Source organism: Nomascus leucogenys, chromosome 19 (assembly GCF_006542625.1).
Source record: "Nomascus leucogenys isolate Asia chromosome 19, Asia_NLE_v1, whole genome shotgun sequence".
In the NCBI taxonomy this organism is placed as follows: domain Eukaryota; kingdom Metazoa; phylum Chordata; class Mammalia; order Primates; family Hylobatidae; genus Nomascus; species Nomascus leucogenys.
In genome coordinates this window covers 53,573,467-53,594,306 of record NC_044399.1, presented here as the reverse complement: position 1 = coordinate 53,594,306, position 20,840 = coordinate 53,573,467, and the positions used below count along the sequence as shown (strand labels likewise).

At 38.9% G+C, this 20,840-nt stretch overlaps 1 protein-coding gene across 4 annotated transcripts in view; it reads left to right on the top strand.

Moving 5' to 3' along the window:
• Positions 1–20,840, top strand: part of LTBP1 (latent transforming growth factor beta binding protein 1) — a 440,637-nt gene that overhangs the window by 280,075 nt on the left and 139,722 nt on the right. For 2 of the 4 annotated variants that reach the window (XM_003262722.3, XM_003262721.3), the window contains exons 6-11: positions 3,958–4,080; positions 9,321–9,488; positions 12,959–13,027; positions 15,105–15,127; positions 18,250–18,349; positions 18,819–18,917. In XM_003262722.3, coding sequence (XP_003262770.2) covers positions 3,958–4,080; positions 9,321–9,488; positions 12,959–13,027; positions 15,105–15,127; positions 18,250–18,349; positions 18,819–18,917 — 582 coding nt within the window. Of the gene's footprint in view, positions 1–3,957; positions 4,081–9,320; positions 9,489–12,799; positions 13,028–15,104; positions 15,128–18,249; positions 18,350–18,818; positions 18,918–20,840 lie in introns of all 4 variants that reach the window. The other 2 variants (XM_030799968.1, XM_030799969.1) reach the window with 1 other exon arrangement.

Here is a 20,840-nt window from a genome sequence, read left to right as displayed (position 1 = left end):
GTGGCTCACACACTTTGGGAGGCTGAGCACTTTGGGAGGCCGGGTGGGTGGACCACTTGAGGTCAGGAGTTCAAGACCAGCCTGGCCAACATGGTGAAACCCCGTCTCTACTAAAAATACAAAAAAAAAAAAAAAAATTAGCCAGGCATGGTGGCACGTGCCTGTAATCCCAGCTACTCAGGAGGCTGAGGCAGGAGAATCGCCTGAACCTGGGAGGCGAAGGTTGCAGCGACCCGAGATTGTGCTGCTGTACTCCAACCTGTGCGACAGAGTAAGACTCCATCTGAAATAAATAAATAAATAAATAAATAAATAAATAAAAATATGAGGCTCCTGAAACACTATATTGTTATTTGATATTATTCAAAAATGAGCTATTTATAAAATGACAAATATTGTAATCAGGTTTTATTTGATTAAAGAAAGAAGATAGCTTTAGGCAATGAAGTCTAAATAGAATTCTGGTTTACTATTCACCCATCACGTTCCGTACAGTTGTTAAGTCTGAATAGAATTATGGTTTACCATTCACCCATCACGTTCCATACAGTTGTTAACTGTAAATAGAATTCTGCTTTACCATTCACCCATCACATTCCATACAGTTGTTAAGTCTAAATAGAATTCAGGTTTACCATTCACCTATCACATTCCAAACAGTTGTTAAACTTTGGCCTGATGATGTCTTCACTTGGAATGTTCTTCTCTCATCCAAATACAGTGCGTTCGGTTCAACCAATGCTTTGTTCTTAACGTGTTTGCGAGTCTCTGACATCCTTCACTTTAATTTAGAAAGCTTGTAACCACCTGTCTAGGAAAATCACTTAGTTGCTCCTGTTTCTTAATAATTAGAAACATCTTATTAATTTATTAATTTCTGAAGTCCTATATTAAAATTATGGGGATAAGTTGTTTGTTGGCTGGGAAGGGGCACAAAGAACCTTCTGAGGTGATGGCAATGTTCTTTTTTTTTTTTTTTTTTTTTTGAGACAGAGTCTTGCCCTGTCACCCAGGCTGGAGTGCAGTGGTGCGATCTCGGCTCACTGCAAGCTCCACCTCCCAGGTTCACGCCATTCTCCTGCCTCAGCCTCCCGAGTAGCTGGGACTGCAGGTACCACCACCACACCTGGCTAATTTTTTGTATTTTTAGTAGAGACGGAGTTTCACTGTGTTAGCCAGGATGGTCTCGATCTCCTGACCTCGTGATCTGCCCGCCTCGGCCTCCCAAAGAGCTGGGATTACAGGCGTGAGCCACCGCGCCTGGCCAGAAATGTTCTTAATCACAATCTGGGTGGTGGGTACACCACACATGGATATGTAAAAATTCATCTAGTTGTATACTTAAGATCGATATATTCTAGTGTATATATGTTAAATATAGGAAACAGAAATCTAATCTCTAATTTGTAGTAGTTCAGGAAATATAAAAAAATAAATGAACCAAGGCAGTTGAAGGAAACAGTTTTTCTGGAAGCTGTGAGAATGTGTCACAAAGGAAGGCCCAGGCTTCCTGGGTTCTTCGGGCCAAAATTAGGGGAAGTGTTGGTGCCAGTGCCGGTGGCACAAGCTGATTAAAACAGTCATAACAGGAAGAGTCTTACACGATTCTTCTTTTTTGTGGATGTTTCTGTTTCTTCCTGTCTATGCCTAATTGGTTTGCTTGGTCATTTTTGTTGTTTTCTTCCGTCTGAATTCCTGTCTTCCATTCCCATGGCATCAGAGTCAAGGCAATGAGCAGTGTGGAGAGTCAAAGAAGGGGCATTGGAAGAGGGTACTAGGCATTGGCTGTAAATCAGGTATTTGTGAGTCTGGGGGGAAACCTCTACCTTAGCCTGGCAGCCAGCCACAAGGCTGAGATGGTGCTGTTATAGAAACCACCTAGCAAGGGAAAATTCTGGGTCCTCAATCTTATCATGGAATGTGTAGTGGTGCAGCCAATGAACAGGAGTACAGGCCATTCAGGGGAAGAGGAATGCTAATAATCATACCCTAGTGAGGATGTGAGGGGAAATAGAAGAGTGGAAATTTTGTCCAGCCTTCCTGACCGCAACTGGCTGGTTACCCAAACTTGAGGTTTTACTTGGGACATATAATAGGGCTTCACTTGTACCATGTAAGCTCCAACTGGACTTGGCACTCTTCCTGGTCCTTCCTGGTGGTTTTCTTAAAAAGAATGAGTTACGGGGAAATATTTTCAGTTACATGCTGTATATAAAAGTGCACTACAGAACAACACACACTTCAATAAATAATGAGATGGTCAGGTGCTATACTGTGTGCTGTACCAGGTGTCATCTAGCTGTACCAGTTTCCAGCTACGTGCAAGTTGGAACACCATAGAATTTATATAGCAAATATGCATTAACTTATCATTTGAATGTCACGGAAGGTATCAGACTTTGTCACTGAAATTAGCTTAAAAATTGCATGCTCTGAGTAAAATATGTATATGTAGATCACGATGTCTACTTAGAACATGAAATATTCATGTTCAAGTAATGTTAGTATTTGCCTAAATAATGATTGAGGGCTATATTTTCTTTTTACGTGATGATCCTGATAATAATGTTTTGTTACCATTGTATCCAACTTTTTGATTTTCAATTAATTACCTTTGCAAGTGACTATGTAATCTTTCTTTGTAAAATCACTTCATTTATATCCCTCCTCTTTCAAATCACTTTGATTTCCCCCTGCATCTCCATATGCAGAGTATCTTAAGTGTCTATTTGTAGCAGTGATTTCCTCTTTCACTCTATTTCTGAATCTTCTGCTACTACTGGGTAGTTCTACTTGGGTATCCCAATGTGACCTTGAACTATAAAACTGAACTCCTCTTCTTCCTGCCTTCTTTCTTCCTCAGAACTCCCGCAAAACCAGCTGTGATTTTTTTTTCCTTTTTTCTTGGATTAGAAGCCTCCAGACATCCTTGACTCCTTTCTCTTACTTTCTCATGGTGTGTAGTCCAGTCAAGCACCATGCATTGTCAATTGGTCTTAAAAAAATAAAAATAAAAAGATTTGTCCATTCTTTATCTTCCTGATTGTTCTCACTGTCACCAGCCTGGCTGTTACCAACCTCATACTTGCATGACCCCTTCAAGTGATCAGACTTTTAATCTCTTCTCAACAAGCCATGTGTTGGCCAGGTGAATTTTCCTAGAGTCTGTCTTTGAGTCTGTCTCTCTCCTGCTCAGAAACCTTTAGTACAGCTCCCTGTTCTCAATGAAACTGAATCCAAATGCAGCCTGAATTGTACCAGCTCTGTTTCCAACTATTTACCTTCCTGAACCTTCTTTTCCAGCCAGTGGTTTGACTCATTATTTCCTGAGCCTCCATCCACTGGCCACACTCTGCTCAAGCTCCAGGGTTTCCCACACAAGTCATTCCTTCCCTTCCTCGCCCATCCATCCAGCTCCCACCCAGACATCAGCACTCTAAAGTCTTACGTCCTCCTCTGTGCCACAGTCTGCCCCACCTCCAGCTTCCTTCTGTGGCTTTTACTGTCTGTATAGGCAATTTCATAATTTAACTTCTAACAGTTTATGACGTTCTTTCTTGGGATGACTTGAACTGCTTTTCACTTCTTTAGTTTTTCAAATATTCATATGTACAGTTAGACTGTCAATGCTTCCAGAGTGAGAGTCTTTGTCCATAGTACCTAACGTAAACTAACACTAAAGCAGAAGCTCTGTGAAGGCCAGAATTTTTATCAGTTTTTTTTCACTAGTAAATCCTTAGCACCTGGCATGTAGTAGGTATGTAATAAATATTTGCTATATAAATTGTAAATGTTCAATAAACATTAATTGATTTAAGATTATTCACACCTGCTACATCCTTTTTTCACTATAACTGAAAGATTATTATAGTGAAAAAGGAAGTGAATGCAGTGTATAGCCAGAATCTGCTCAATGGGGCTTGACCGCTCCTTCTAAAGAATTGTGTTTTTCTGCAGATATTAATGAATGTCAGCTACAAGGTGTATGCCCTAATGGTGAATGTTTGAATACCATGGGCAGCTATCGATGTACCTGCAAAATAGGATTTGGGCCGGATCCTACCTTTTCAAGTTGTGTTCGTAAGTAATAATCACTTTTTATTCCTATTTTGGATTAATTGTCTTTGGGGTTTTTCCAAAAGAACGGAAATACTCAGTGGCCAAATGAATGCTTGTAAATATGCAGGAAAACCTCATTAATTAAAATAACAAGGAGGGGGCCCGCCTGATGTAGTAAAATAAAGTGATATCATGGAACCTTCTCTAAAATGTATTTTTATCATGGTGATAAAAATATAATAGCTAAAACTCTGAATAGAGACTAAGCATACTGAGGAAATACGCTTTGATGAAAAGAGAGAATTAAAATGGACATATCAAACTTCTTTGGTACCTGAGAGATGACAGTAAGTTTTTCCTTCATAAATACAGTATTTTAAGCATTCTTTAGGTTGAATTAAACTGTGTCCCAGCTTCTGCCTTTAATTATTCCAAATTCTGAGTCACTGGACTCTGATTTAATGAGGTTTCACTTCTTTCTCAATTGGAAGAGTCTGGAAAATAGTTACCAAGGCCCTGTGTTTTAGATTTTCTAATTCAGTTCTAATTTCAGATATTGTCTTGTTCTTTAAACCCACCAAAATGACCCTAAATTATACTGTTTTGCCTTAAAAATGTTTCTGAGATTTTCCCTTGTTTCTGATAAGGGTTAAAATCCTTCATTAAACCACATGTTCTAATATTGGTTCTGAAATATAGTTTCACCAAAGAGATACTCCCTCTCCATGTAAATTAATCCATGTAATCACTACAGATCATATGCCATTAGAGAGGAATGCATTTTAGGTGTAAAGTTCTCAAATGCAGATTTGAGATTTTTAAGAATGTCTTATTTTTAAAGTAATCATGCCCATTATTATAGGTAAGCACTGCAAGATTTTTTTTAAAGAGATGGGGTCTTGCTATGTTGCCTGGGCTGGACTCAAATCCTGGACTCAAGTGATCTCTGTTCAGCCTGCTGAGTAGCATGACTATAGACATGGGCCTTGTAGCACTGCAGATTTTTAAAGATTATATACAGTTTAAATGGATGCATGGCAGAAAAGTATTAGGATAATTTTAAGAGCAACTGTGTATTAGTTTCTTTCCTGCAAGTTTTTGTTTTTTTCTATCTATCTATCTATCTATCTATCTATCTATCTATCTATCTATCTATTTTTGAGACGGAGTTTCACTTTTGTCGCCCAGGCTGGAGTGCAATGGTGCGATCTCCACCCACTGCAACCTCCGCCTCCCGGGTTCAAATGATTCTCCTACCTCAGCCTCCCAAGTAGCTGGGATTATGGGCATGTGCCACGATGCCCAGCTAATTTTTGTATTTTTAGTAGAGACAGGGTTTTGCCATGTTGGTCAGGCTGGTCTTGAACTCCTGATCTCAGCTGATCCACCCACCTCAGCCTCCCAAAGTGCTGGGATTACAGGTATGAGCCACCATGCCCGGCCACTTTTATTTATTTTTTAATGTGGCTTTGGTATATAATGAGCTGCATCTTCCTTGTCCCTAGTTTGAAATATGCCATTTGGTTGACATGTTCTTCATGGGTATACTGCCATTCATTTTTAAAGAAGCTTATCTCTCTAAGTCTTTGCCCTAAGGTAAGATATGTAGAGGTGATAAAATAAAGACAAATGTAGTAAAATAAAAATGACAGTCTCATTTATTACTTTTAGGTGAGTTTGTTGAGTGTTTTGAAATGTTATTACTAATTACTACTCTTTTCCTTTAAAAACTGTCAACTGCAGATTAGGAAGTTTTACACGTAAGTCCTCTTTTCTATGTTCTTTTACAAACAGTTCTGATCATGAAGCAGACAGACACGTAATTATAAGGCTTTCCTAACGGGTGGTAAAATTAGACCATAAAATTATATTTGCACACAAAGTACCTTTGAAACTGATGCAAGGATTTGGAAATTTCAGGCCAAAAATCACATTGTTGATGACATCCAGATAACTTAGGGGATCATTTTTGGCTGATTTGAATCACATGAATAAATATTTTAAATCATTTTATAATTTAAACATAAAGATTGTAGAGTTTGGATATAGAGTTTGTTGTGAATGCTTTTTCCACCCTTTTATAATTTGACTTGTAGTCTGGTTACAATTCTTATATTGAAGGTTGCTGATTAGGTAAACTTGCAGAACTAGTCACAAAATGCTGTGTGAAACTTTGACTAGATCTGATGTCTAGAGTTAAGGGCAGACATCCAGGTTTTAATAAGATTGTAGAAATCTGCCAATGAGATTTTTGAAACACTTGCACATTTCCTTAGCATTTATTTTCCCTGTCAATGCCCAAATAATTCTGAACTTATTAAACAACCATCCATTCTTATTTGAAAAATAAATAATTCAATTTTATGGTTCAGCTACAACAGCTGAACTGGTAAGTATTAAGAGACGTTTGTTGCTAGTTAAGTGTTCCAGTTGAGAGTTCGGAGTGAAAACCTGGGCTCTTTACCAGTGTTGAGTGAGAAGATTTATTTCTCTTTCCTCTGAATTTACCACATGTAACATCACAGAGACATATAGAGTTCCTTTCGGATTTGCGATTTGAACCAGTCCACTCTGATTTTCAGGTGAATTCTGTGAAGAGCTTGATGGGGGAAGTCTGAGGACAGAAAGAATTAGGGAAGAAGGTGATACTTACAGAGTAAAGGAAAAAAAATTAAAAGATCATGGTATTTTTGGTAGTCACAGGGAAGTAGCAGAAGGGGACTGGAGATCACACACACGGACACGCACACACACAGACACACAGACACACACACAGGCACTCAACACAGTGATTGCTATATGTTTGCTCTGGAGAGAGATAAAACCAGCCAGGGATGAAGCCTGCAGGCAAATGGAGGACAAATGACAACATTTGCTAAGACAGCATGAATTTAGGCCATATCCAGAGCATACAAGGTGTGGCTGACTCTTTGAACTCCTGCACATGGTTATGGCCAAGGAACAACGGGAAGCACTTTCTCTTCTTGAATGCACTGAACTGAGATGAACCCCCCAGAATTCCTTGACTCCAGCCAAAGGTTGCAACAATTTCACTTTCTCTCCTTGCCGCTTGCCTTGGCTTAGCCAAGCTAAAAGGAAGAAAGTAGGCAAATGCTGGCATTTGCTTCCTCTGACCTCTATGTTTGAGGCTTAGGATGGTGTAGCAGCATTCTCCAGACTTGTTGCTACCTGATTTATGGGGAAAGGTGGAAATTCAAGGACTCTTCAGAGCAAATTCAAGAAAAGTATCGTCTTTGCAATCCAAGTAGGAAGACTTTCTGGCTTTCTGAACGCCTGCAGGAACTTCAGAGCTCCAGGATGAGTGCTGCTGAGAGTGTCCACAGGTTCAGTAAAAAGGCCCAGATAAAAGAATTCTGAGCCTAGGCTTTTGCCTTTTCATAGTATTCTTTACCCATCAACTTGGAGCTAGTTGACAGAAATGGAGGGTTAGAGAGAAGATGTGCTCAGGAACTTCTGCCATAGTCCTGGAAGTCATGAGATAAAGGGCAAATGCCTTTTAAAAGCCAGTCTTAATTAAATACATCATTCATGTGTTATTTCCCGAGCATCTTTATGAGAAACATACTGTGCTTATCTTATACACTGGGAAACTAAAGCTAGGAAAGTTTAAGTAGCTTCTCACACAGCTAGTAGCTGAGAATTGAGATTTAAAACAGGATTTGTGCCTCCAAATTTAGGGTTCTGGATCAGGGGTTGGCAAATTATAGCCCATGGGAAAAAAAATCTGTTTGTTTTTGTAAATAAAGTTTTATTGGAACACAGCCATGTCCATTCATTTACTTATTGTCTAATGCTGCTTTTGTATTACAAGGACAGAGTTGAGAAGTTACAACAGAAATCGTATGGCCCACAAAGCCTAAAATACTTATTATCTGATGCTTGACAGAAAAAGTTTGCTGATGCTCAAGCTAATTAACATGGTCCAATAGAACTATCTGAGATGATGGAATATTCTCTATCTGTGCCAGGCCGCCTGTAATCCCAGTACTTTGGGAGGCCGAGGCATGCGGATCACAAGGTCAGGAGATCAGGAACATCCTGGCTAACGTGGCGAAACCGCGTCTCTATTAAAAATACAAAAAAACAAAATTAGCTAGGTGTGGTAGCAGGTGCCTGTAGTCCCAGCTACTCAGGAGGCTGAGGCGGGAGAATGGCGTGAACCTGGGAGGTGGAGCTTGCAGTGAGCCGAGATCGCGCCGCTACTCTAGCCTGGGTGACAGAGTGAGACTCCGTCTAAAAAAAAAAAAAAAAAAAATGCTAGAGGAATTGGGTAAGGGAAAGGCAAGTCAGAAAACCTCATTTGTATGGTGATATGATAGAGAAGAGCTTTGGCTGGGTTTGGGGATTGGGCAGAGGGGGACACCAAACTGACTCAGCACCTTTGACTTGACCTGGACCTGGTTCTGTAGAATACACTCCATGCATATTTGCATTAGAAGATGAACTTCTTGAAGGCAGGGCTGTGTTTTGCTGATCTTCATATTTGCCATATGTGCCTAGCAGAGTATTTAGCTGTTAGGCTGATGAACTCTTATCTACTAAATGTATAGCAGAAGATGAGGATTAAAGTTTAGGTATTGGTTGGCTATAGCCTTGTATGCTTTCGCAGTGTTTTCCGAGGAGCTGAGCACATCATCTGTTCCTTCTCTGTGTACTGTCTGGCTAGAACAGGGGCCTTGTGTGGCACTCCAAATCGGAAACCATTTTCTGCCTTCCATTCATGTTCACTGGCCTAGGGCGAGACCTGATGGGCCCTGCAAGCTCTTCCTTCCCTGGGATGAGAAGAGCAGATGCTGGCTTGCAGCATCAGCCATGTTCCTCATTCTCCAAAGTGCCTGATTATTCACTAAATGCTGCCCTAGAGTTATCTCTACTGTGGTTAAATATAGAGAACTAGGTAGTGATTTTGATAGTAGGTGACTAGGTTTATTTGGAAAGGTGGGTTTTTGTTGAAATGTTTCTCTTCATTACGCACACATACCTAATTGCATGCTTGCTAAAATGGAAGACGGGACCAGAGAGGGACAGGGACAATCACTGTCACGACTTTTGGTGCCCTGACTCTAAAACTCACATGGTAAACTGATTTTTCTTCAAGAAAGATGATGCTCTAAATCTAGACAGATTTATCCTGAAGTATGGTTTTTAATTCATACCTTAGGGTTCATTTTACTGTCATTTGGAAAGCCAATGTAGTTTTGGTTTCTCGTGTAATGTCAGGCTTTATCTCTCTGCTTCAGCTGATCCCCCTGTGATCTCGGAAGAGAAAGGGCCCTGTTACCGACTTGTCAGTTCTGGAAGACAGTGTATGCACCCTCTATCTGTTCACCTCACCAAGCAGCTCTGCTGTTGTAGTGTGGGCAAGGCCTGGGGCCCACACTGTGAGAAATGTCCCCTTCCAGGCACAGGTAAGACATGCCCAGCTGTATGCGCACATAGATTCCCAGCCACATGAGTACACAGGACAACTTTGGCAACTTGGGTCATTTGTGGTTTCTGACTTTAATTTTTAATAATACATTGTAAATATGTTATCACTTTTGTAGAAACTATACACATACAATGTTGAATTAGTGGGAAAAAATTATGCACAAAGAGATTTTCCCATTTCTGTGTGATATCAGACTTCCTTTTGAATATTAAGAAAAGCCATTATATTTTATCTTCAATTTCCAGGACTCTGAGTCTGATATTTAAGTGTAGAGAGACCAGAAGGCTCTGCTGGGCCATGTGCTTTCCTAATGATTGGCTGCTCATCAATTCACAGTAACTAGACTTTGTGCAAGTTGACTCATTTACTCATTTATTGAGTATCGTGCTTAATTTCTTTAATTGGAAATGGAGGGAATTATATTCATGATTGAATTTACCCTATGAAGATTAATAACTTAAGGACAGATCTTGCCAAAACTCCTGAAAACTTCTGTGGGAGTTGAGTATTAAGAAGTAGATTATTCTTTATCCTTCAATTTGGTACATAATTGCCTTATGCCCTGAGAAGGCAAATTTATCTCTTTAAATACCTTACTTCTACCAGTGAACCACCAGCTTCTCAAGCAGGATCAAGTAGAGTTAAGTGGAAGAGAAAGAAATGTAACCTGAAAGTATTAGACCTGATATTAACAAGGAATGGCCTCAATGTCACTTACTTGGTGTGGACATTAAATAGTCCACTCAATTGCATGTTTGATAAGATGCTTTCCACCTAGGAAAGTGTCTTAACTCACAGGGCTATGTAGTGTCTTAAAGCTGTAACTTACACCATAGCAGACAAGATTTAAATATAAGTATCATGACTTACCTTTGTTCATGGTTAGAACCAGAAAGAACTGTGTTAAGGCAAAGGATAATACAACGTTGATGGTATATCGGTAGAGTAGATGATTTTAGGCCTCCAAAAGGTCCTAGTACCCTCTTGTGCCATCTGATGCACTCTTTTTTTTTTTTTTTTTTTTTTTTTTTGAGATGGAGCCTCACTCTGTTGCCCAGGCTGGAGTGCAGTGATGCGATCTCGGCTCACTGCAAGCTCCGTCTCCTGGGTTCACGCCATTCTCCTGCCTCAGCCTCCCAAGTGGCTAGGACTACAGGCACCCACCACCACGCCCAGCTAATTTTTTTTTTTTGTATTTTTAGTAGAGACAGAGTTTGACTGTGTTACTTGATCTCCTGACCTCATGATCCGCCCGCCTCGGCCTCCCAAAATGCTGGGATTACAGGCGTGGATCCACTCATTATTAAAAATTAATAATCAACTAAATCTTTATAATTTATAGACAGGTTTCTCTTGAAGTTCAGTTTTTAAAGCTTTCAGTTTGTGAATTTATTATGCATATTATTTTGTGTCTGTATAATGTGTTTGTAATTTTTTTACATTTTTTAAATTTTTAGCTTTTAAGTTCAGGGGTATAAGTAGAAGCTCAATTTTGATAGCTTTGTAATCCTTACATGAAGCATAAATTGAGATGGTTCCTGGAACTCAGGGATACTCCTCTCTAGTACTATCAGTAAATTTGAAAATAATATTCAAGATAAAATTTTTGCACTTAAGTTTTGGTTATATGGTGATTTTCACTAAAAATATTTAGTTCATTAATTCTTTAAACTTGGTCTTTAAAGTCATGTTTTCTTCTGGAAACATCTTTCCAAGTAAAAACTGCTTTTCCTAGTTAAGCATAAGAATGAGGTTCTACCATTTAGTGTGTGATCCTTAGAAAAACAATATTTTAGCATACTATAAGCAGTATTTTTAGAGTTTCCTTTTTATTGAGAACTGATTTTAGGTCCCAAACATTCAATAGAAGATCTCTTGTTCAGTGAAAGTGAGAAATGACTTATTTTACATTCAATTTTAAAAGTAGAAATAAAAAAGTTAACCATAAGCTCCTTGGTGTCTGCATTTGGTAATTTGCCTCCAACACCAACACCAAAGGGATTAGGTGGATTTTTTCTCTGAAGGCCACACACTGCCTTACCCCACTTCTCCCCTTTGCCTTTCCCCTTCACTATTCATGGGGATTATACCGTGGAGGTTAGCAAATCACATGTGCTGAGTCTACTTTTTTTTTTTTTTTTAAATAATACAAAACCACTTTTTTTTTCTGGCAATGATAGTGATTCCAGGGCACAGAATATCTCCGTGGCCTCTGGGTAATTAAACGAGCTGGTCACGGCCAGGCTTTTCCCAGTTGTTGTTCCTTTACTTGAAAATAGCTGCATCTTGATTTGGCATTTCCCTTCTTTCTTGATTTCTACCTATCATCTCCAGCATGTCTCACTTCTCTAGACTCCGCCTCACTATCCCGAGATTCTCCCCTTCAGAAACACTTCCCCTTTTCCGTCCTCCATAATCTACATCCTCTTACCAGCTGATACATGGCATTTTGGTGGAGCCCTTTGTGTTCTTCAACTGGAAGCAAACTGAGGATTTCAGCATCTCATTTCCCTGAATAGTGATTTTTTTAAGCCTTATGGCTCTTCATCTAACTGACAAATGTCACTGAGTTCTTTGTTAATAACTAATGAAATTACATCAAAGCGGGAAAAAAGCCTGATTTTTGCCGATAACACATATACATGCAACATGAGATATATAATACATATAGTGTCTTCTATATATAAAATATCTCCTAATGTATAACCTAATATGATATATAGTATTTTCTAATTGGTTGCTGATATATATGGGATGGAGGGCTAACTATATATATATATATAGTTACCGTCTATATCCATGGTTATGCATCAGTGGATCCAACCCAATTGGTTGGTTGAATCTGTGGACGCAGAACTGGATATGGAGGGCTGATCATACTATGCAATTTTATGTAAGGGACTTGAGCATTGCAGATTTTGGTATCCACAGGGGGTATCCTAGAACAAATCCCTCATGGATACTGAGGGATGACTATATATATAATATGATATATAAAATATATGCTAAGTATATGCTATACATAATATGTATATGCTGATTTGGCAGGATAAGGAATTAACAGATGGAAAAACGTTTAGTTAAAAAAAGAGTTGGATTTTTTTCTGTAAATATGCAAGTTTATCAGAAATTCGAGCAATTTGCTTACATTTTGCACCTGTTTTTGAAGTTTTAAAATGTAACTATATTAGTGATGATTTATTAAGAGCTATTCATCATGATATTTTCCTCTGTATAAGTTTGCACTGTTAGATTTTTAAAAGGAATATTTTCCCATCCCAAATCTAGCTGCTTTTAAGGAAATCTGTCCTGGTGGAATGGGTTATACGGTTTCTGGCGTTCATAGACGCAGGCCAATCCATCACCATGTAGGTAAAGGACCTGTATTTGTCAAGCCAAAGAACACTCAACCTGTTGCTAAAAGTACTCATCCTCCACCTCTCCCAGCCAAGGAAGAGCCAGTGGAGGCCCTGACCTTCTCCCAGGAACACGGGCCAGGAGTGGCGGAGCCAGAAGGTGAGAGCGGTAATAGATCATGGACTCTAGACATCTCTCTGTGTGTCTTTGCTTTGATTTCCCTGTTTATAACCCTCTAGAGCAGAGTTTCTCAGCCTAAGCACTATTGGCATTTTAGAGTGGAGAATTATTTGATTGGGGGCTGCCCTGTGTATTGTAAAATGTTTAGCCACTGCTCTAGAATAATATGTACCTAGTAGATAACAATATTCCATGCTAATTTCAGAATGTTGTCCTGATGTTTGGGGGCTACTTTATCTTGGCGTTTATTCTTGGAGAGTGATTTAGATCCTTCAGGGAATAGCCCTAATTGATTCCTTGTCTAGAGGGCCATTTAACAAGTATTTATTTATGAAGTGGAATCCACAGACTTTCAAAAAGTTAAAGCATTAAGGTCTAATGGGCAGTCAAGGATAATGGAGGGTGAAACGAAGGAAGCTGAGAGATCGTCAGTTGAAGAGATCTGGTGATCACCTAGTGTGGTTCTTCCATTTACCCTCTGAGAAACCTGAGACCTAGAGAGGGGACATGACTTGCCAGATGTCATATAGAGAACATGTAATGGGACCCGTGACCGTGGAGCACCTTTTCCCAAGGAAATAGTTTAAGGCCTTGTACTTGAGAGGGAGTCAAGAGACAATGGACTTTGACTCTCTCTCTGGCATTCAGGATGTGGGGTCATCCCTGTCTCTTTATATAAACCCAACAATACCTGATACTTCACATATCTTGCTTACAAAAATGTTCACCTCAGAAGGAACAAACCTTTTAGATTTGTATGGAATAGACGTATTTTCTCTAACAAAGCTCCTGTTGGCTTTTCACAGTTGATTCTTAGGTCAGAATTCAGGGGCCCATTTTTGGGTGCTGTTGAGGAGATAGAGTGCCCAGGCTAGTGTTGTGTTGGGAGCTTGCCACAGCCTTCTTCTTGGTAAGGCAGGCTTTTTTTCTGAGCTCTGAACGTTTGTGTGTTCTGGCCTATTTGATTCTATGCTTTCACTCACTGCATTTCTTCCTTGGTGAGGCAGAACAGGCAAAACCTCAGCTGGAATCAACAGTATTAATCAGTTTGCCCCTGGACACTTAGTGTCATGACCAGATGTTTGCAACTGTTCATTGTTTGCACAGGCAGGAGGAAATGGGCCGTAGTTCCAGATTTTGCCTCAAGACCTTCTTCGTGGTGGGTTAGGCAAAATAGAAGGTTAATTGACTTTCTCCAACCCCAAGAATATTGCAGCAATGATTTTACTTTGTCTGGTACCCTGATTGCTTTCAGGATTTAATGCTCCTACCCAACCTGTAAACTAATGTTTTTACAGGAGACATTGATTGACTTATGAGAAAAATCCTGGTGAATGTTGATCCAGGGCTTTAGAACTAATATGAAGGACTGATTAATGAAAAGCAAGTCTTTAAAAATACAAAGGCATCACCAACACCCTCACAATAACGTTTATGATTGTGTAATGTATATAATTTGTTCAGTATATTGATGCTAATCTCTAATTGGCTTTTCCTGGCTTGTGAGATTCTTTTTCGTAATTTAGTTAGCATATCTTTTTGAAAATATTCACGGGGCTTCATTAAAGTTGGAATACATCAAGAATGCAGCACATGCTGTCATGTCTCTTACTGAAATAAGTGACATTCTTTTTTAACACTGACACCAGAAAGCATTTCAAACATTATATACCATAAGGATAAGCCTTTAACCAATTAATGAAAATGTTTGTTTTCTAACATATGGAAAGTTCCACATAATTGAGATAAGGCATAAAATGATGTACCAAAAAGTATTGCCTTCTTCTTTTAATCTTAATTTTGAAAGAGCTTGAAAGACTTGTTCACATCTTCTCCATGTGCTCCAGTAGTTGAGGAGTAACAGCACTGAGGGTTCTCTGTTAGTCATGTGTAAAATTCCCTTAAATGGCAGATGATCCTACTTCTGCATTTGCTTTAGTTTGATTCTTAATCCGTTTGCAGAGATACTGGACTTCTATTGCTTTTTAAAAACCGAAATATAATAGACTGAATTGTCTTAAATCGTACTAATACCCTTTTTCTTTTCTGGTTTTAGTGGCAACTGCACCCCCTGAAAAGGTAATTTATTCATTGTTTGCAAGTCTTTTTTTTTTCAACCCTCAAAGTGATTTTCTATTAGAATATGTATGGATTTTTTAGACTTAAATATAGTAACATCTCTATTATGCATCATTTGGTTTGAGTAAATATAGCATTCAGTTATTAAAAAAAATTTATTGAGCCATTGTTATAGATTGGGACTCTTCTCAGTGTTAGGAAAACAATAGAGAACAAATAGGACAAAAATCTCTACTTTCGTGAAGCTTCAATTCTAGTGAGAAGAAAACGGGGAACTAATGGGAATCAAGGGCATAAATAGAATTCAATGTCACCTGATGGCCTGGACAATCTGTGAAAGAAAGGCTGTGACATGCTTAGATAATCATGTATTCTTAGAGCGCATATATAGTGAGGTACTTCTTAATTCAACTAAAATTTAACATACATGTTTGAATTGAGTTTGAATAACAACAGAAGTTACGCTTAAAAGTTACAATCAAATACTAGAATGTTGCTTTTTGAAAAGTCAGTCTATTGGCTTTTGGGCATAGATGGGGGCTATAAATTGTGAGACATTTTAGTAGGAAATGTAAACATTTACTGGGTCTAAGTCCTATTTATGTAATATTGTTCCTTCTCTGAATCTGGCTTTCTTTATTTAATGAAAACATTCATTTTCATTAAATGAATGAACTTTATGTTGGAGAACTACTATGATATATTGCTAGACTAAATTATCGTTGCATTTTAAAATGGGATCTCAATGCACGTAACAGGCTTTAATTTTCTTTTTATCTCCTTCTCCATAATAATTACATGAAAATTAGGTAATTATTAAATATTTATACATTTATGTACCATTCTTTAAGCTGGCAAGAATGCGTTATTAGAATTTAGATGAGGCAATACATACATAAATTATTTTAAATAGTATTCTAAATCTTTATCTTATAGTTATGGGATAGAGTAACATATATGTCATAACATAAGTGCTGAAATAATCAAGAAAAAGAGACTTATGATTTTGGAGTGATAGCACTCATCCAGAAAGAGGTTATAGTATTTTGAGCCCAAAAAAAGTATAGCAGATATGCATACTTTATGTGTACTTTTGAAGCTCTTAGCATCTCTGAAGATCAGTCACAGCGAGTAGTTTGCAATTTTGTTGATTTTGAATTTAGTTCTGGTTGATATATGGAAGTAATTATTTAGCTTGTAGGTGGGCCAGCCAGCAACCTGGCAGCCTCATCATAACTCAGTTCTTCTGTCTTTATGATTGAATTTAATAACTCTCATTAAAAATCTAAAAGAAAGCCTAAAAAATTTTCTTGTATACTTTTACTGCATTTTATTGGGGGAGGAGATAGCACGAAAAATGCAATCATAGTCTTTGTTGTCTTGGTACTTACAAAACTCTCATGATGTTATGTGATGGATGAAGAAAAGAGAGGATGCCCAGAGATGTGCAAAGGTGTGGTGGAGGGGACAGCAAGGGTCATGAAAGACTTGGTCAGAAACCGAATTAGGGACTGCTTTAGAAGGCTTGGAGTACCAAACTGCCATTGTAATCAGTGGGGAAATACCCTGCTTCTCGACTGGACCCTATTTGTTAAACATAGAAGTGGTGTAGATTAGGAAGTCTGCTGCCTCACGGTGATGGGGGAAATTCTGTAAACTGCAGTAGTGGATTAACACCTGATCCTGGTCTGTTCCTTGTTGGCACTGGCCATGGCTGCAGGGAATGGGGTGCAATTGAGACTGGTTGAGGTCATCTCTAGTAAGTAATAGAAAGCTAGTTTTAAGAAGACAGAGGAAATGTGGGAAAAACTATTAAGTGCTCAGTATTTGTAGGAGCTGACTTTTGGTAGGACTACTCAAATTAAGAAGAAAGAGGAAGCCAGTTAGATTATTACAATAAACTGATAATGAGAGTGAGTCCAGCCTAGGGTGGTGGGGTCTATGGATATGAAAAAGGGTGAACAACTGTAAGAAAAAAGTGTCAATGGACGGGGCTTGCAATGAAAAATGAAAGAAGGAGGACTAAAAGGTGACTTTAAACCTGGATGGGACAGATTAATGACTGTGGCACTGGCAGAAATGAAGTTGGAATGAGAGTCTGGATGGTTTTGGAAGGGTGGGCTGGAGGTATCTGTGGGATATCTAAATGGACTTACCCTGTAAGCATTTATGCTTGCAAGGTTGTATTTGTGATGAGATATCCAGGCAGACTATCTTAGAAAAAGCAGAAAAGAGGTGATACTTGAAGCCAGGAGAAGAGGATAAGAGGTTAACAGAGGCCAGAGGAGTAAGCTTTCTGGAAGAGGACAGAACCAAATAACTCGATGAGTACTTGAATGTAGTGATGATATGAGCTCCCTGGTCCCATCTGGTGTGAGTGAAGTCACAGATCCTTAACTAGGCTAATTGTTCAGTCTGCCTGAGCCCTGCACAGTTGTAAATGGAAGCTGAGCCATGGATGATGGACTGCTTCTTTGCTTGAGGTCCAGGGGACAAGCGTGGGCACCAAAATGTGTGATGAAGCCCCAAATCCTTCTCCAAGCCAGCAAATTTCTGTTGCCCTGCCTGGCTACCACTGTTCAGAGAGCTGGAGTCGTAAAGTTATCAGATGTGAGGTTAAAGGAGGCCGTAGTGACTGACTGGTTTAAAATATTTTAACTTACCATGTGTTCTTTGTTATGGCACATCTGCTATATCCATTATTTAATCTGCAAACTGTGGCTGGTCATCTTAGTGGGGCAGAGCCACATGTGAATGAGGCAATAGTCCTCGTTGGGGGTTAGTTTTGCCCTGTTGCAGACCAAATATGGACCCCTGGGCCAAGACATTTACTTACAAGATCAGACCTTGGGCCTCAGGGAAATGGCTGAAGATATGTGCGTGGATCAGCACCGCTGGGAAAAATTTAGGGCTTCCCATAGTAGCACCACATCAAAGGTTCTTTTTTTTTTTTTTTTTTTGTAATTGCACACAATTATACATGTAAGGTCCTATGATATTTCTTTGCCTTTCTAAGAATATAATTAATTACATAAAAATAGTAATATGTGGGAAACTAAAAATAATTTCCACTTTCAATTCTTTTTTTTTTTCTTATTCTCTTTTAAAATACAACCATCCAGGAAATACCTTCATTGGATCAAGAGAAAACCAAACTTGAGCCTGGTCAACCCCAGCTGTCTCCAGGCGTTTCCACTATTCATCTGCATCCACAGTTTCCAGGTAGCCTGTGTTGATCTGTGCTGTTTGTCAGAGTATTCTGAATAAAAATGTAAGACGGGAAATTTTTGTCTTTGATTTTGTCTAGTAAATTACTAGACTTCATAACTGAAGTTCAGTGTTAAGTATAGTAATATACTTATATAATGTTAGCATAATTACAGCATTGTAAGTATTGTAGTGGGAAAGATAAGGTTTTTTTTACTGTTTTCTGTGATCAGGAGTGGTATATACTATTCAAACATTATTGAAGGTTATCATTTGATGAATGATCATTTTTCTTGGCTTCCACATCACTCTCAGATATTCTTGCTAAATGCTGAACCCAGAGCCTTGGGACATAGAACAGTTCTTTATATCTGACAAATGCTGTGATATATTGCTAGACTAAATTATGCTTGTATTTTGAAATGGGATCTCAATGCACATAACAGGCTTTAATTTTCTTTTTATCCTCTACTTCCTCATATAGTAGTGATTGAAAAAACATCACCTCCTGTGCCTGTTGAAGTAGCTCCTGAAGCTTCTACATCTAGTGCCAGCCAAGTGATTGCTCCTACTCAAGTGACAGGTTGGTGCAGTATTTTTACATTATATATCACATGGAGGAGACATGGGGCTGAGCTTCATTTTAAATGTAGTATCCATTATATAAGCTTGCTCATGGCAGGGTTAGCCATACTAGCAAATATTTGGAAATCATCTAAATACAGTTAAAAAGGAGGCGTATGTGTAAATAAATTATAGTATGTATGAAACAATATCACGTAGTATTAAAATAATGTTTGAAAAGAGTAGTTAATATCATGAGGAAATATGGCGTAATCTTTGTTAATAAATACAGAATACAGGCTGGGTGCGGTGGCTCATGCCTATAATCCCAGCACTTTGGGAGGCCAAGGCAGGCAGATCATGAGGTCAAGAGATCGAGACCATCCTGGCCAACATGGTGAAACCCTGTCTCTACTAAAAATACAAAAAATTAGCCAGGTGTGGTGGTGCGCACCTGTAGTCCCAGCTACTTGGGAGGCTGAGGCAGGGGAATTGCTTGAATCCAGGAGGCGGAGATCACAGTGAGCCAAGATCACGCCACTGCACTCCAGCCTGGTGACAGAACGAGACTCCATCTAAAAAAAAATAAAAATAATAAAAGGACTGGGTGCAGTGGTTCATGCCTGTAATCCCAGCACTTTAGGAGGTCGAGGTGGGCGGGTCACTAGGTCAGGAGATTGAGACCATCCTGGCTAACACGGTGAAACCCCGTCTCTACTAAAAATACAAAAAAATTAGCTGGGCGTGGTGGCAGGCGTCTATAGTCCCAGCTACTTAGGAGGCTGAGGCGGGAGAATGGCGTGAACTCAGGAGTCAGAGTTTGCAGTGAGCCGAGATTGTGCCACTGCACTCCAGCCTGGGGGACAGAGCAAGACTCCGTCTCAAAAAAAAAAAAAAAAGAATACAATGTAATGATTACAATTTTACTTTTAAAATTTCTACGAACACAGAAAAAGAAAGAAAATGCATCAGTGTTCAGTTCTCACCAGTTAATACAGGATCATGGATAATTATGTTCTTTAATATATTTTTATTTTCAAAGTTCTGCATAATAAACATTTTAATCATGAGTGAAATAGTACAAAATGTTTTATATTTTGAAACAAATGCAAAATTCTAAATGTCCATATCCTTAATGTGTATTGAGCTCTTATAAATCAATAGGAAAAATACTAACAATAGAGAAATGGAAAAATAATATAATCAGATAATTTGTAGGAAAAAACAATACCAAGAAGTATAAAACAGAAAATTTCAACTTTCCTGGCAATCAAAGAAAGGCAAGCTAACCTAGGGTAATACCTTATTCCTATCAAATTAGTGTGTAAAACCCAATCAAACTATTTTTATTAGGGTGAGATTGAGACTCTCTCACATTGCTGAAGGGAGTATGTGTTGGGGTTCTCCAGAGAGACAGAACCAACAGGGTATATCCAGATATGTAGAAAGAGCTTTATTGTGAGGGATTGGCTCACACCATTCTGAAGGCTGAGAAATTCCAGGCCAAGGAAAGCTGGTGTTGTAGTTCCAGTGCAAACCCAAAGGCCTGAGAAGCAGGGGAGTTGGTAGCATAAGTCCCAGTCTGAGTCTGAAGGCCTGGATACCGGGCATGCCAGCGTCTGAGGGCAGGAGAGATGGATGTCCCAGCTGGAGTAGAGCAAATTGCCTTCCTCAGCCTTTTTGTTGTGTTTGGGCCCAGCCCGCAGTAGATAGGATACCCACCCACGCTGCTGAGGGTGATCTTTACACAGTCTAACAATTCAAAGGCCATTTTCTTCCAGAAACACCCTCACAGACACACCCAGAAATATGTAATCAGATATCTGGACATCCCTTAGCCCAGTCCACTTGACTCATGAAATTAATCTTCACAGAGTATTAAGCACAAACTCATAATATGTATAAAAAACTTTAGAACTATTCAGAACTTTTGACTCAGTAA